The sequence below is a fragment of the Rhipicephalus microplus genome, chromosome 1, assembly GCF_043290135.1.
Source record: "Rhipicephalus microplus isolate Deutch F79 chromosome 1, USDA_Rmic, whole genome shotgun sequence".
Classification (NCBI taxonomy): domain Eukaryota; kingdom Metazoa; phylum Arthropoda; class Arachnida; order Ixodida; family Ixodidae; genus Rhipicephalus; species Rhipicephalus microplus.
The window spans coordinates 73,942,797-73,960,063 of NC_134700.1; the positions used below are offsets into that span (position 1 = coordinate 73,942,797).

The following is a 17,267-nucleotide window of genomic DNA, read 5'->3' on the forward strand; positions in this document are numbered from 1 at the left end:
ATTTAAAGACGGGACACTAGCGCCAGAGTTCCCTCTAGTGGATCTATAGGAAACTCTATGCTGGCGGCCGTCTGTTTATTTCCTCCTATAATATTATTGCAATAGCAATCATATGGACACTTTTGGCGAATTTTGCCGCCGGCGTCATTCACCGTATATGTATGCGTATCTATATATATGAAAATGCAAGAAAGAAAAGGAATTTAGAAAAAGACTCTGGCTCGCGAATCGAAGGTCCGATCTCTGAATTGACTGTGAGGCGTTAGCCACTGAGCCACGAAGGACCACCTCCTTCAACGTTCAAACAGCAAGATATCTATATTTACCACTTACCACTGGCAATGGGCATTTTAGGGGAACTATGGTGTTTTCAGCATTACCAGCAAGATGGCGCAATGAGTGTGCATCGCCAGATCGCCACGACGCGCGGTCTCATCTCCCACGCGTACTTTGCCTCGCGGAGAGGGTACGCTCACGCGTGCGCTCTTTTATATCGCGGTGGGGACAATCGTACGCCTTGGGCTTTCACCGTAACAATTCTGTTGTAGCCACTGGGCGCACAAAGGTCACAGCACTTGTTGCACCTTCTCCGTTTGCGAAAAGGGCACGCTATTCAGACACAGCGAAAAAACTCAGATGCTTAATCGCGTTCATGTGTACCTGCGAGTACGTTTCATGTGTCATTTTTGCGTGACAAACGTGAGGAATATTTCGATCTGCTTGCCATTCTTCGCGTAACCTTCCAATTTGTTGCCGTCACGTTCATTGCTTAACCTATGCGGCAAAGCTGCAACTTCTTCATGTTCCTAGCATTGCGCCAGTTAAGAAATGTTCAACAAGCTAAGTTATTCATTCCATTAGCATGGCGATGCTGTTTGCATAAAAAGTGCAATGAACTACTACATTTGATATATTATACCAGCTGCTATATACGAGCATGTTGCAACGAGCTTGCACACATACATAAAATAATGCAATATATTGTTCATGCCATTTTATTACCATATTCACGATTTATATCATCAGGGAGCTCAGCGAGGAGCTAGAGAAACACCACAGTGTTAACTCGACGTACCTGCTCGAACCAGGAGTGCGAAAAAAAAATCAATAAGTCATTATTGCTACTGCATGCATTCAAGATACTTCGTTCTTTTTTATATATATACACACTAATTGAAGAAGCACTTACACTGAATTAATGGAAACAACAGACACATGAATGACCTCCTACAGAGGAATGAAAATATTAGTGTTGTAATTTTTTTTGTCCATATAAGCTAGGATGGGTAGCTGAATGTATGTGTCGTTTAAGTAAATTTTATTCATGTGACTAATAGCATGCATTGTTTCAATTAACACGTTTGCATAGTAAGGACGCATGTTTAGCATAGTTATATAGTCTCAAAATTATTATCTGTTTTGCAATTCGTTCTATCTGCAATGATCAAAATTAGGAAGAGTGGGAGCACACGGTCAATAACAATTTTATAACGTCAACTGGTTATAATTTTCTGGTAGTTTCTGCTGTATACACTGGATTGCATTTCCTTTTTTTGCAATCTCTGCTGCGTGAATGTTTTCTGCCATCTACCGTGTGGTGATTATGCAGTATACTCTATTCATTTCAGCACTCAGCCCAAGCCACTGGAGCACATCACAGGTGGCTCGTATGAGTACATCAATGTTTCATCAGCAGTGCCCCAATCAGAACCACTTGTGACCAAGAAGTCCCACAAGAACAAACATGTCGAGATTAGGAGAAGCAGAGAAGAAGAGGGCCAACGGCATAATGAGTTAATGGCCAGTCAGGGCTGGCATGAAGCTTTGTGTGAAAGGCTTGTGGCGGCTGCAGAAAATGACGTTGCTCATAGCTCTCGGCAGCTGAATAATTCGTTTGTTCTAACATTTTCTATTCATTATTTTTTTAAATAATTGGATTTCATTTTTATGGAATTCTCTTGCAATTTATCAGTTTTTCTTGGTATTTTTTAAAGCAATGTAGCCACCTTGTTTTTTGTGTGCATTCCAAATTGCTTTGGTGCTCTCCTTACGTACGCTAAAAACTCACTTTTACTGTTTTACTCACTTTTTTCATTTTAATCAGTCACTCTATTAGTAGTGCCGTTGTTCCTCATTGCCAGTAATACCAGAGATCTCACTTTAACTTTGAAACTCTGTAGTCTTGTATTAATGATATTGACCTCAGTGAAAAAATAAACTAATCTTTTAAAACTCATGATCAAAGTGTGGATTATGCAAGGTGCAATGTATGTGCAGAGCGCAAATGAAAGCTTTCAGGAGCGAATCGCGTATGCGAAACTTGTCTTGTGATGGCTGTAAATATATACTGGCAACACGAACACCTAATCACAATTTCGACTGTTTGGTGCACATTAAAAGTGATGGGATGTATATCTATTAGCTAAAGCAGTAAATATATATCAGTTTGAACACAATATTACAAAATGATTACCACAAATAAAAAAGTATTCTTATTTTAGTCCTTTTATAATAAAAAAGCTACAGAGCCTAGGCAACGGTGTCGCGCACAGCTGTCACAAGGGCTGATGCTACAGTTCAACTTTCTGGTGCTTTCGCCTAAAGATCTGCATCAATGTCCACCAGTTGCTCATCATTCATACAGTCGTCATTGCTGCTTGCGATGTGCAGAACGCAAGCCGTCATCATGATGTCTGTCCATAGTTTGTAAGATGGTAGCGACGTCGACATGCATGAGCCATTAGAAGAGTCTTCAGCAGAACAAAAGCTCTTTGATTGATTGATTGATATGTGGGGTTTAACATCCCAAAATTACCATATGATTATGAGAGACGCCATAGTGGAGGGCTCCAGGAATTTCAACCACCTAGAGTCCTTTAACGTGCACCCAAATCTGAGCACACGGAACAAAAGCTCCTCTTATGACGATGCGTTGCCCGCAATCTGCTGCGTTAAAGGTCTGCATCCACGGCTGTCAGCTGGCTCCACGTTGACGGTTAGAAGGCAGCAGCCAAGGCATCGCTGGATAGGCACTGTCACTGATTAGGCAGCCTCCTGCCAAAAGAGTTCAATATGTCACCTTAGATGTGCACTGCAATGAAGAAATCAGCTCACAAAGTTAGCTTGTATTTATTGTAACTTACCTCATGTTACTACTTCAATTTTGAATCCTCAATTTTCTGGTGCCTGATGTATACAAAAAATTATTTTCCTTACCTTAATACTTCACTGCTCCATCCTGAAAAAGAGAGCTTTCCTCCCATGCACAGGCATGGTGGACGTGGCCCAGGAGGCCTATAAACCCATGCATAAACATTCCCTTGGTGTTGCAGGCACCTTGTAGCATTACAGTATAAAATTTCTTCCATTTTTTTATGGCTCTCCTCCAATCTTGGCAGTTATAATATCCAAACATGGCAGCCATGAAGGGCCCCAATGAGGTCTGACAAAGCAGCTTACGCTCCTTGTCTTTGGCTGAGCGCAGGAAACACACACTTGCTCCGTGCAATGTCGTTGCTGCCCAGACGCTTGACTTCTCTTGCACTGATGGAGAAGAAAATGTCCAGAACATATCAAACTGCGCTGTGAACACTCGACTCACTTACGTCAAACCTATCTGCAATCGCTTACATTGTAGTCTGCGTGCCGAGAGAAAAATGTGCGACCAGCACAGTCCTCTCAGCCAACATTTTGGTTTGTCTACGTGAGCCCTGCAGATCAAATGTGGATTCATCAAACTCTTCTAGAAGAGCCGCAGCAGTGCTTCTCGACAAACAAAACATTCTTGTGATCCACACATGAAAGAACGAACCGTCCGACGTATAATGGAATGTGGTGCCGATCCTGCCTCATGAGCTGGGCCAAGAGCAGGCTGGTGATGTGATGGTCCGCCTGATTATTTCCCTCTTCAGTCGCATCATGAGTGCATTGCAGCTCGACTACTGCTAATAGCAGTGCAGCAAAGTCCACCCCAGCTGGCATGTTCACAGACTAGTAATGTAACAGATGATGACACAAAGCGAAAATGGCTACCCTAGCATGATGACGATGATGATGCGGCAGCGGCCAGCCCCCTGCCAGCTGTTCAAATTTTCGTGCCCATCCAGCAGCCTCGGGCAGCCAGGTGTCTGCCTGAGAATTTGGCTTATTGTGACAGTGATGCATAGTCGATGTCATTTCCTGTCCAAAAGGAGTCCTCGAATTGCTGTCGAGCTGCGCGAAAAGCGAAAATCAAGGAGGTTCAGTGGCACATACGGGAGCGCATACCCACAAACTTTGGGCATATCACAATAGCCTCTTCGGTCCTTGGGTACCCAATTATGTACCGTTGTTTTAAAGGCCACAGATCATTACAAATCGATATCTGCGTGTCGAAATTTGTCTTGGCACAATAAGTATGAGTTGCTTTCAAGAAGCACTGAAAAGTGGTGCCGTTTGTCTAGTCATATTCAGAAAACGAGCGACCGAAAATCACTGAGTACTGCAAAAGTGCTTGGCTGCATCTTTCTAATATATAAAGAGCTTTCTTTCGTGGTTGTTGCGTGAACGACGTCTACTGTACATTCCTTTAACTGTGGACACCTCGTAGATCATACTGAAAGTCATTTCGGTCTATTTTTGTTGAGCTCAATCTTAGAGACTTCTAAAAATCAGAAGTACACAAATGGGTATCATCAGATTTTGAGACAACTGTTCAATTTTTTGGATTCATAATTTTTTTCCTTTGTTTTTAAGGGCAGGGAATAAAATAATACAGTTTTGCAAAAGCTTGTTTCATTAGTGCATTCTTGGGACTGAAAAGGATAGAGCAAGTTTGAGTGGTGGCCTACAATGTTAAAGGCCAATCTGGCAGGCTTGGCAATTGCAACGGTTCACGTGGGCCATAAGTAGATTATGTACAGCAGAGAGATGACTCTTTCTGCGGTGATGTGTACATTGTGCGCATTAACTAAGGACTCACATCCCGCACTGTGTGCTTCTACAAATGACCTTAAACACAGTGTGCACATTTGCACAGGCTTCCTGAGTGGACAACTAGTGGTCTTCAAACTTCATTGTGCTGCGTATGACTGCAGAGGGTCACTTTGGTGGAGACACTACCGTGCTTGAAAATCATTTGACATGCTGCATTAGAGGACCGCCATCAAGAGCATTATTTTTCGCTTGGAATAATTACAATAAAAACAAACTAAGCCTGCATTTTAGGCCTAATATTTAACTATTTTAATGGAAGAATTAAAGCTGCATTAGAGCAAAATAATTATGAACTGAATTATGTGTTAATTAAGATTAATTACTGAAAGTAGTAGAAAACAATGTATTGCCTCAATTTTTTCCTGGGATGTAATATCAAGTGTCTCAGAGTTATGTGAATTTGACTCATTTATAAACAGTATCGCAATTCACACTCAAAGAGGATCATCTTGATATTACATTCAATAAATGCATCTGCCACAGTGATCTAGCGGTTATGGTCCAGATAAGTATAGATATGGTTAGGTTGATATTGCAATATTCTAGGTTTATATTACTGAAAGCCTTTTCCTTTTAATGAATGTTCATGTGACAATGACAAGGCAAAAATGCGAAGGACAGGCATCAGGGGCAGCATAATGATTCAGCGGAAACACAATGTGACAGAAGAAGAGCGGCTGCCTAATGGCCAGAAAAATTTTGATTGGACAGTATCAGCAAACACGAGACCAGCATCTTAGAGCAATTTTTTTGTCCCACTTATTGTATTGTACTTCAAGCAATAATGTTGAATCTTAAAGGACGGCCACTTGGGCACGTAACTGAAAATCAAAATTTTTCATTTAGCTGCAACCACAATATTATGATAACTACATGCAGCTTAGATATTGAAAAGGTCTTACTCGAGTGACTCATCAAGTGATGGATGATGTGCTTTGTCATCAATCTGCTATGTGATGGTTCGACAGTAAACCTTTGCTGCATATCCAAAAAGAAACACGAGGTAGATGACGTCGACACTGGTGTCGAGCTTCTTGTGTACAGTCTTGCAGTTGAATTCGATGGATGTGTTGAAGTCAACGCCTTGCACTTCTGGTAAAACAAGTTCTCTGTGTCCACCGGCACTCTGTGGCCTTGTCTTGAAAGCAAGGCTCCAACTCTCGATCAGTCCAATCTGTTTGTGTGCCTTCACCTTTAAGAGCCTTTACACTGAGAGCACATTGCGCATCTGTAAAGAAATCAAGAAGAATCAAATCATGGTGTGTGCTATGATTATCATCGACTTGAGAACTGGTAAAATTTTTAGCACCTTTGACATTTTGAACAGTGAGGCTCGATTAGCAGCAACAAAAAAAATTATGGGCTACAAGTATAAAAAATATGCCCCAAATAAAACAGTAGCAGTTTTATTTCTGGAGTTGTATGACAACGCCTCGACAAGACCGTTATGCTACAAAGGTTTCATGGCTAAGAGTTTACGAAAAGAAAAACTGGAGGTTCTATGAACGTTTGTTGGATTATTGCACCAAAAGAATTCTTGCACTTCACTTGGCCTCTTGGTTTATAGAGTCCGAAAGATTGGAGCTATGAGACTTGGCACAGTGAGGGAGTCTGGAAATTTCAACAAGAATTTCAAGCCTTGGGCTCTTTAAGGTGTGACTAAATATAACAACACATGCCTTTATCACTTTTACATCTATCGAATATGCAACTAAAGTAAGAGAGAAACTGCATCTTATTAATCAGCAGCTGACCACTATGACCACTGTACCCCCGCCGTGGTCAATTCGCTTGCCCTATGATTACACTGAAAGCAACACATTTTGCAGTATCACCATAAACTCAAATTTATCAACTGCCTTTTGCAACATGCAAGCATGCTTTAAAGCAACACCACTGAATTCCAGGATGGCACACATATGTATTTTGTCACTGTGACAAGACTACAACAGATAAATGGGTAACTTGCTGCTTTTGGTTCCCACTGTTGCTTTTCAATGATGAAAAGGGACACAAATGTCAAAGAATGAATTAGTTTGGATTAATAAATTGTACTCTAAGAACTCCAGCATTAACAATTTCAACATTAAAAGTTCATTAATAAAGGACAAAATCCAGTTAAAATTTAATTTTTAAGTTTCATACTGAAATCTCCATGCGTGACATCACAGAATCTATTTATCGTATTCTGGTGCCATCGTCTCACCAAAACTTTCTAAAACATGCTGTGTTCAGTCGATGGCCCCCTCAGAGAACCATGTATTTTATTTTCAACCATTAGGGACTAGGCAGGACCTATAGCGTGCTGTCAAAGTGTGTGACCTCATGGTGAATGGTGCAGAAACCTCAAGGTGGTGCTGCCACAAACATTTTCTTTTTTCACGTTTTCTTGCTTACTAAGTGTCTTTTCGCGGCAAGTGTGGCATTATAGATATCGAGAAAAAGTAATTAACCAACACGAGAAAAATAATTTCGCTCTTTAGAGTCCCTTTAAATGACATGAGCAAGTAACTATTTGCTCACACCTGGTCTCACTCAACTGTTGAAAACTTATGCTGAATGCCAACCCATCTGACAAGCTCTCAAAACAATTTTGACATTCCATGAAGAAAAATGAGAACTGTTACCCCCTAGCATTATTCAGGCATGTGAAGGTCCAATGAATGCCCACGCTGTCATCATATAGACAGGGTCGGGACAAGTTTCAAAGGAGAAAATTTAAGAATATTCAAGAAGTTTCAATGGCCTGCCAAAAATTTTTCATGGACTAAGAAACAACATTAGATTAGGCCCTTTTCTTTTCGCTTTAATGTTTCAAATTCAGGCTAGACTAATCACAACTATACAGTTGAAATTTAATTGAATGAACTCATTGCCACAATAACATTGCTTCAATAAATTGAGAGGTCTGTAAAATCAAGAAAGTAGTTTTCCATGAAAATTCCTCTGAAACCTAAATTTTAAACATGATGGAATATTTCAGCACTACAAAATGTTGCACCGAATATTAAGGTATTTGAATTAACTTTGATGTGAACTTCAATTATTGAAATTTTTTAAGTATTCAACATGAACAAATACGCATAGCAGAAAATATGTACACTTCACCGCCCCCCTCCTTTAGTAAGGGTGGTTTCACTGCACCGTGGGAACACATTGCTGTGAAAACACATATCCAGAAAAAAAAAAAGCCAGTGACTATGGTAACGGGGCTTGCCAGCGCAGTACTGTCGTTAGAGTGAAGGGCCCGTCATGCTAGTGATGCAGCTATATCGACAAGCTCCATGATTGAAGTGTAATGGCAAAAATTAGGTGGGCTATTGCTGTAAATTAGTATTCGTTTTAGACATCTCTGCCAAGCTGTTTTGGTGGCGTAATGGTTTGACACGCAGTTGGGTATGCAGTAGTGCTTAGGTCCTTAGTTCGATTCCCGCTGTGTTATTTTTTAATGTTTTAGTAATGCGTCAATATTGAGATTACTGCTTTGAAAGAATTGTAATTTTACTTTTTTGCAAAAGAATCATGCCACTGTTTGTGCCAGCTGTTAGCCCTACCGCGTTGATTTTTCAGGGTGCAGTCGGTACGTTGGTGTGCAAGATGATGAGTTATTGGTGGGCGACTTTAGTTCGAGTTGTGCTGACCAACTGAACTATTTCTTCTTTTCTGCTTTCAATTTGTTTCGAATAATGTTGCCTATTTTAAAGGCAGCATGCATGCTACAGTGAAGCAATGGGAGGAGCGGCTGGCCAGAGAGAACCTAGACGATCAGCTGAGTCAAGGTTCTCACTGGTGCACCTGGCTCGCTGAGTGGCAGCTACTTCTGAGCCCTGGTCTGAGCTTCCCCCACCACGCAATCCACTGCAGTATCGCAAGTATAGCGAGTTTTCACTGCCACCAATGAAAGTGCATGCACAGACATTATTGCATCGAGACAATCACTACAGCGCCGTAACTATGTAATTATGAGGTGGCCCATTTTAACAACGCAGCCTGTAGTGATAGGCCTCGACATAGTGCTGCTGTTTGTGCTGTTATGTAAGTGATTGAAGTTTTTTTTTTTTCTTTACTCCTGCGCTAGGTGAATGCATTCAAGCTGCCTACGGGTATACCTTCCCTCATCGTAGGATACATCGACGCTGCCAGATGCACGCTCATTCTTGCGTACTCGTTTCATTGACTTGGTCACACCTTGTGGTTTACCCAAGCACGCAGCCACACTAGCCAGCACTTGCAAATTAAAGCACCTTGCAAACTAAAGCGCGCCGAAGTCGTGGTCATGCCCACGACTTCGGCGTGCTGGCATTTTAATCGCCGAGAACGATACGGAAGATATTTCGCTTCCACAGGACAAGCGTCGTTTCAGGATTGGAAGACAGCTACAGAGAGCACACGACTGCGCGAGTATATACCGCACCGTAGAAAGCTAGGATGTCTATCTACGTTTGCATAGCAGTAGCACTCATTCATTGGACAAAAGAGATGTGCATATTGTGTAACAAATTATTAGTTGGAGCTACGGTAACACTGCAAAAGAATGGAAACCCTGCCGAAAGTGGTTGTTCAATGAGATAATAAAGTTAATTTGCACGCATACTCCAAAATCTGCTCGCCTAGCGCAGTATTAATCGGAAATCACTGGGAATCGTCTTCATTCCACGATGGACGTAAAAGAAAGTTGATAGTTATATCCACGATGAATGAACACGAGTATCATCTAAGAACAAGTAATACTTGAAACAACATACTGAGAGAAGAAAGTAAAAAAGAGCACTATTCACATCGCAGCCGGACACAGACAAAATTCGGCCACGAAGTCCACATGGTAGGGCTGTCTAACAGACGCCCCAGATAGCGACATGAACTTATTGCAGCATTACCTTGAAAAAAAAAGGGGGGGAGTAAAATATTTAACATGAACGCTTCCTTAACTGTGCGTCAAGCCACTATGCCACCAAAACAACTATATGATGGCATCTAAAACACCTACAAATTTACGGCAATGGGCCCCCTTATTTTTACCATTAAACTACAGTGACGGGCCCCCTCACCGTAGTCATTGCTTTACGATAACAAGTCGTTGCTATAGCTGCATCGCTATTATGACTGTATTACAGTTTTTTTACTATGATGAGCAATCATAGCATCTGTACAGAGTGCCCACCTACTATGGTCTCAGCAGAGACTGGCAGTATTGCAAATAAATAAATAAATAAATGATGGGCCCCATCCCCGTTACCATGTCACTACAGTGACGAGCCCCCTTACTTTAACGATAGTACTGCGCTAACGGGCCCCGTCACTCTAACTATATTACTGCATTGACGACACCCGTCACCATAGTTGGTGCAAAAAAAAAAAAAAATGGCACAACCGCAAAGCCTCACTTCGAGGTTAAATCACTTTAAGGTTAAATAAAGATGCAGTGCTTCTATCAATTATTCATGGTTTAGTTTAAAAGCTCCTTTTATGGCTTATATGGTCCAAACATAGCAATTTTAAAATGCAGCATATTTTATTGGTTATTACTTGCATTCTAATGAAACTCAAATTTTGCTACAATTCGTAGTTTGTTCCACTTAACTTCATACCAAAAGAGAAATGGAATTCCTACATAGTTTGTTTGAATTAAACAAAATATTGTGCATGTTGGTTGTGTAAAAACAAACATGCTCAGGTTCCTTGAACCTTTAATGCCTGAAGTATGAAACTGCCAAACAAAATAAAAATTATTTTCATTTTCCAGCTTTAATTAGCAACGTTTAAATCATTGCACAGTTAAATTATCCAAAATGTAACTCTAATGTGTACTATTGTGTATGTCGTGAATGTGACTTGTCACAGAAGCGCCACAGAACTATGCCACAGAATCAAAAACCTTGCAACAATAAACGTACTCCATAACTACGTAACATGTTGTGTATCACCCATTGAGTGCATAGACATCAAATTTCAACCATATTATTAAAGACAGAACTTGCGTCTCCAAGGCGATAAAAAACGAGGTGAGAGCTGTCCCATGCGCTTTGCACTCTCCACCATCAGCACCAATACAATTGGCCATAAAATTCCACGCAAGTGGCCCCTTTTCCTTTTTGGGACTAACAAAACATGCACCAATGACAAAACAAACTTTCTCCCACCCCCCCTCCCCCAGATAGTTTTTATAGCCTCTTTTTTGGTACGCAATACTGCAGCAGTGGTCTGTAGGAACCCAAGTTCTGACTGTCTTAGACATGTACACGATTCTGTAGTGCTTGTGCAGTGTAGATCCTCAGAGTTGCATTTCGAGTATTCACATATTATCGGTACATTTGATGAATGACTTAAACCGTTGTCATAACATGGGGTAGCACACGAGGAATTTCTGCAATTTAATAAAAACAATAAATGAATGCATATTCAATAAGGCAAGCAATATTGCTGCCAGAACTCATGGCAACACGCAGAAGCTTGATGAAGTCAAGTGGATAGATTGAAAAAAAAAAAAAAGTAAAAATACCCAGTGGCCCTGATAGCCTTCTTCGCTGTCAAGGGACTCCACCAGGAGTAGCGATAAGATTGTTAAACTGAAGGAAAAAAAAAAAAATGGTCTATTGTCTTGTCGTATATTCACAGCATTTCCCGTCAACTGAAGGAAATTGTACACTGGTTCAGCATAGCCATAGTGTACTAGCAATTTGTGCAGTGTCAGCCACTCGGTCAAGTTTTTTAATGCGAAAAAGAAGCTTATCGAGTTACCCTTTCATGCAGGCAGAAGTACATAGGAGAAACCGGGAGGTGCATTAACACCAGACTGCACGAGCACGACTACAACTGCAAAAATGGCTACTCACTGCAGAAGATGTCAGTTGTCATCTGAAAATCAAATGCACTGTGATTGTACCCAAGGCTAAATCTCAAAAGAAAGGGAAATCTTTGAAGCTTTCCCAATGCTCCTCACTGGCATTGATACCTGTGTTAGGGCTCCTTCAGTATCGTTAAGAGAAGCAGAAGTGTCGTTCATTCAGAGCAGAGAAGCTACTAGACCTCAAGACACATGAGTGTCAGATTGCGGATAGGAAATCTCTTGATGTGTCTCATGTGTGAATGTGGTTTTTTTTTTCTTAAAGGGGAACTCCAGTGCATTTTTTACCATACTGAGATAATGCCGTTTTCAAATAGCACTAACAGTCTTGTAACAGCTAGGGTAGTTCAAAATAAACAAGAGACGCGTTAAAACGAAAACCGAAATAGAGAAATGCTTAAAGGGCCACTAACCAGACCCCATACCAAATTTTAGTTAGACAGTGGAAGTTGTTGGGTGTCCGATGAGGAAAATTTTACCACAAAAATTTTTTAAATCGGTTCATTACGAGCGGAGAAAACAGGTTTTTTGAAGCGGTGCGATACGAGGGTGAGAGGAGGCGAGCTCGAAACCCTTGGCGCTACTCTACGCAGCCTTTGCAAGCCAAATCTCTTCCTCACTTTCTCCAGTATCCGACCATGAGGTGACGTGGGCATGACGTGCCCAAACAAGTCCAACCCCTGAGCATGCGAGCGGCATTGCTTTGTTGACCACCGTTATTTCATTTCATTTTATTACCTTAAAGACCCCACTAGGGGGTGTTTTATAAGGGGTGGATGTAGAGAAATTATACAAAAAAAAATGCTAACTATGTATGTTAATTGCGAGACAGACAATGTGTTACATTTTGTAAAAATAAACTCGGGCAGGTAATGGCGACAGTGCTGTGGGAAAGGTCGTTCCATTCAGATGATGCCCGTGGAAAGAAGGAGGCAGAAAATGTCTTGGTGTGGCTGCGTGGATGGGTGACTTGTAGGGCATGACCGGTGCGATGAGATATGCGGGTTGGAGTGGTGATAAAGTCCGGTCGGTCACGTGAGCTGTAATAGAACTTATGGAACAGAGTTAGGGTGGCAATGCGACGACGAAGTGCAAGAGTTAATAGAGATGATTCTTCTTTCAATGATGACACACTGACATGATATGAATATGATGAATGAATAAATCGTACCGCGCGGTTCTGCAGTGCCTCAAGTGAATTTGTTAAGTAAGCCTGAGGCGGGCTCCAAATGGCAGCCGCATACTCAAGCTTTGGCCTGATAATAAATTTGTAGGCTAGAAGTTTCAGGTGTTTGGGAGCGTGGCGTAAATGACGTTTCAGAAATCCAAGTGATTTGTTAGCACCCGCTATTATGTTAGAGACATGAGCACCCCACGTTAGATCATATGACAATGTTACACCTAGATACTTATAAGATTCGACTCTGTCCAAGTCAACATTACCGAGTGTGTAAGGAAAAGTTAAAGGGTTTTGACGACGTGAGAAAGATAATGATTTGCATTTAGTTGGGTTGAGTGTCATGAGCCAATGGTCACACCATGCTTGAATAGAGTTAAGATCATGTTGAAGTGCTTGCTGCTCAGATGGATTAGTAATAGTACGATAAATGATGCAATCATCGGCGAACATGCAAATGTGACATGAAACGTGCAAAGGTAAGTCGTTAATGTATATTAGGAACAGTAGAGGACCTAACACCGAACCTTGGGGAACACCTGACGTAACTGAAAGAGGGTTAGAAACACACTCATTAACAAAAACTGATTGAGAGCGATTCCTCAGAAATGCTGCAATCCAATTAAGAACGTTAGGGTTAATGTTTAAGCTAGAAAGTATAAAAAGAAGGAGCTGATGAGACACTTTATCAAACGCTTTAGCGAAATCTAAAAAAATGGCATCAGTTTGCTGGTTACAGTCTAAGTTTAAGTGTAAATCATGAAGGAAGTTGGCTAGCTGAGTTTCACAGGATAGACCTTTGCGAAAACCGTGCTGTGAAGGATTAAAAAAATCATTTAAGTCTAGAAAGGTCATGATTTGTGAATAAATGACATGTTCGATGATTTTGCATGGTATACTTGTTAACGAGATTGGACGATAATTTAATGGTGACTGCTTACTGCCAGATTTATGGATGGGAATGACCTTTCCCACTTTCCAGTCATCGGGCAAGTGACCTGTTGAAAAGAATTGAGAAAACAGAAGACACAAGAAAGCAGCCGAAATGTTCTTAGTATTAAGTAAACACTTCGAATTAATTTCGTCAAAACCAGCTGATGATGTCAACTTGAGACGTTCTATGCAAGATATTATGCCATCAATGGAAAATACAATGTCAGGCATTGGTAGTTTGCTGGTAATACACCGAGATCTTAGTACAATCGGAGGCATGGCATGGTCATTAGTAAATACTTGCGAAGGCGGTGTTAAATACGTCCGCACACTCTGCGTTACTTATAACATCATTGTTTTCATTAGCTAGTGTTATCGTGTGTTTTTGTTCTGGGTTATTCACTCGCCAAAATTGCTTAGGATTTTGTGTTAGCATACAAGAAAGGTCATTGAGAAGAAACTTGTACCTAGCGTTTTGTATTGGCGTGAGGTATTCGGTTTCCGCTGAGTAGTACTTATCCCACAGAAGTGAGTTGTTGCTCTGTTTAGCAGCTCGAAAATATTTTTTCTTATTTTCTAGTTGCTTCAGTGATTTGTTGAACCATGGTTTGTTTTTGTTAGCATGGAAACTACATACCGGAATATACTTCTCAATTAGCTCTAGCACTTTGCTCTTGAACAGCAACCAGTTTTCTTGCACTGGATGATTACTAAATTGCGTCTCAAATACCGAGAAAAAGCGGGTTAGCTCGCTGTTGATAGCTTCATAATTGGCCTTATCATAAAGTCGAATTGTTTTTTTGTAAGTTTCACATACTAGCGGGGCAAAATTAAAGGTTAGATGAACAACCTTGTGGTCGCTTATTTCCCTTAAGTGTGTTATGGATGTCATAGGTCGGGGTTGTTTGTTAGTATCAAATCTAGGGTGTTTGACGAGCTCTGTGGGACACGCGTCAGTTCAGTTATCAACGGCGAGAGGTTGAAGTTCAGACACACATCAAAAAAGTTAGTTGCTTCTGGGCTAGAAGTTGTGTAGTTATGCCAGTCAATGCGAGGATAATTGAAATCTTCGAAGAGAACGATGTCAGCGTTTGGATGCACTCTTGTAAGAGCGTTTAGAATGCTGTTCAGTATGCACGGGAAATCGGGGTTACATTGGGGCGGCCTATAGCAAACGCCTAAAAGTACGGTTCGCGGTACCGCGCGGCAGATGATCCATAATATTTCAATGTCCGAATTGACGTGTAATACTGAAGATGATAGCTGCTGATTCACTGCCGCAAGGACCCCACCCCCACGTCCATCTGTGCGATCTTTGCGATAAATATGGAAGTTAGGCAGGTCGGCTAGAACTTCATCGTCACTGATGTTGCTATGTAGCCACGTTTCAGTTAATATGAGCACATTGCTGGTAGATGATAAGACAACATTTGATACAACCTGACGTTTCGGCAAGAAACTGTGAATATTAGTAAATATTACAGACAATGTAAGGTTAGCCCGAGGAACTTTGCTATGATGGTTTTTTTTTCTTTTACAGCCAGTTGATCGCTATTTGAATTCTCTGACAGATTACGAGACTTCGTCATAAATATATTTCTTTGAGCCGATAGAAAGTGTTTTGTAAGACAGTTGAAAGCGATCAGATTTAGTTTTGGCAAAAGCAACCAAATGCTTACGAGCGTTTCTGACCGAGCGGGAGAAGTCCTGTGCGATACTGTAATTAGTCCCTTTTAATTTTCGAGCATTAGAAAGAACAGCTTCTTTCGTTTTGTAGAAGCTAAACTTAACGATGATGGGGCGACCGCGCTCGATAGGGTGACGGCCTAGGCGATGAACCCTTTCAATATCCTTTGGGTTTATCGTAAGGCCAAGGTGGTCACGACAGTGCTGTATGACCAATTCTTCGGTTTGGGTGTAACTTTCTGAATTACTAGGCTCGGGCAGGCCATAAAATACCAAGTTGTTTCGCCAGTATCGATTTTCGGCATCGTCAAGACGTGTCTCGAGTTCGAATACTTGGCGAGCTGTCTGGGCAGTGTTGGACTTTATGTTGTCTATTTCTGTGCGAAGCAAAATAAGGCTCTGACAATGTTTTTCAACATCATTTATCCGCTGACTCAACTGAACGATAGTTTGATTCATGGTTAGAAGTTGGTCTTTCAGGTCACTTCTGAAATTAGTTTGGACTGACCAGCTGATATTTTATGCGATTCGTTGAGTATAGCAGTTGTGTTAGGACCCGGATTCGTCTCGACGTCGCCCGATAACATGAGCAAGAAACGAATGACGTCAGCACACTTAACAACAATTAAAAAGCAGCACCGTGGGCTCAACAGCTGTAGCAAAAAGTAGTTGCTTGATTTCTTCGAGAACAGAGCGTACGGTTTACTAACCTGCATGGCAAAGGTAAGCGGGTTACTGCTCTGTGCTGTAGCACAGCTGTCGAGCCCACGAAGCGCCGCGGTAGATCGCAGCTCTTTTGTAGGCGACAAACAGGTTGATGTTCCAGGCGATGCAGTCTCCCATGGTGAAGTGAGGACCGAGTGTTCCAGGGTTAGCGCCATCTGGTCGGTTGAGGTGCTGGCTTCCGGTTGGGTAAGGGGCGTTGTTCAGTAGAAGCCTTGAGTTTCCCAGCCATTTCCTTGAAACCGCATGTCGACGCTGTCTCGGTGGCGGCGAACGATAAGGCAGGCAACAGCACGCGCGAGATAGCAAGCGTGAATACCTGCATGGCAAAGGTAAGCGGGTTACTGCTCTGTGCTGTAGCACAGCTGTCGAGCCCACGAAGCGCCGCGGTAGATCGCAGCTCTTTTGTAGGCGACAAACAGGTTGATGTTCCAGGCGATGCGGTCTCCCACGGTGAAGTGAGGACCGAGTGTTCCAGGGTTAGCGCCATCTGGTCGGTTGAGGTGCTGGCTTCCGGTTGGGTAAGGGGCCTTGTTCAGTAGAAGCCTTGAGTTTCCCAGTCATTTCCTTGGAACCGGCATGTCGACGCTGTCTCGGTGGTGGCGAACGATAAGACAGGCAACAGCACGCGCGAGATAGCAAGCGTGAATACCTGCATGGCAAAGGTAAGCGGGTTACTGCTCTGTGCTGCAGCACAGCTGTCGAGCCCACCATTTTGTGGTCTTCTGCCTGTCTCTGCAGGATCGTGTGGAAACGCTGGCTTAGACGCTGTAGAGTAGATGAGCACAATGAGTGCGTGAACGCGTAGGTGCGTTACAAGGCGGTCGTCTGCTCCATAAGCTGACCGCGGGGACACGAATGCATGCCAAACGCTGGCACATTAGGCCCGCATTTCGTTGCAATTCGGGGGAAAAAAAAGAAAAAAAAAGA

At 42.0% G+C, this 17,267-nt stretch overlaps 1 protein-coding gene across 3 annotated transcripts in view; it reads right to left on the bottom strand.

Moving 5' to 3' along the window:
• Nucleotides 1–979: 979 nt before the first annotated feature.
• LOC119178703 (uncharacterized) overlaps nucleotides 980–17,267 on the bottom strand; it is a 201,364-nt gene continuing 185,076 nt past the window's right edge. For all 3 annotated transcript variants that reach the window (XR_012887307.1, XM_075879006.1, XM_075878961.1), the window contains one exon: nucleotides 980–6,202. Coding sequence is in view for 2 of the 3 variants with exons in the window: in XM_075879006.1 (XP_075735121.1) it covers nucleotides 6,051–6,202 (152 nt within the window). In the remaining variant the exon portion in view is untranslated. The remainder of the gene's footprint in view (nucleotides 6,203–17,267) is intronic.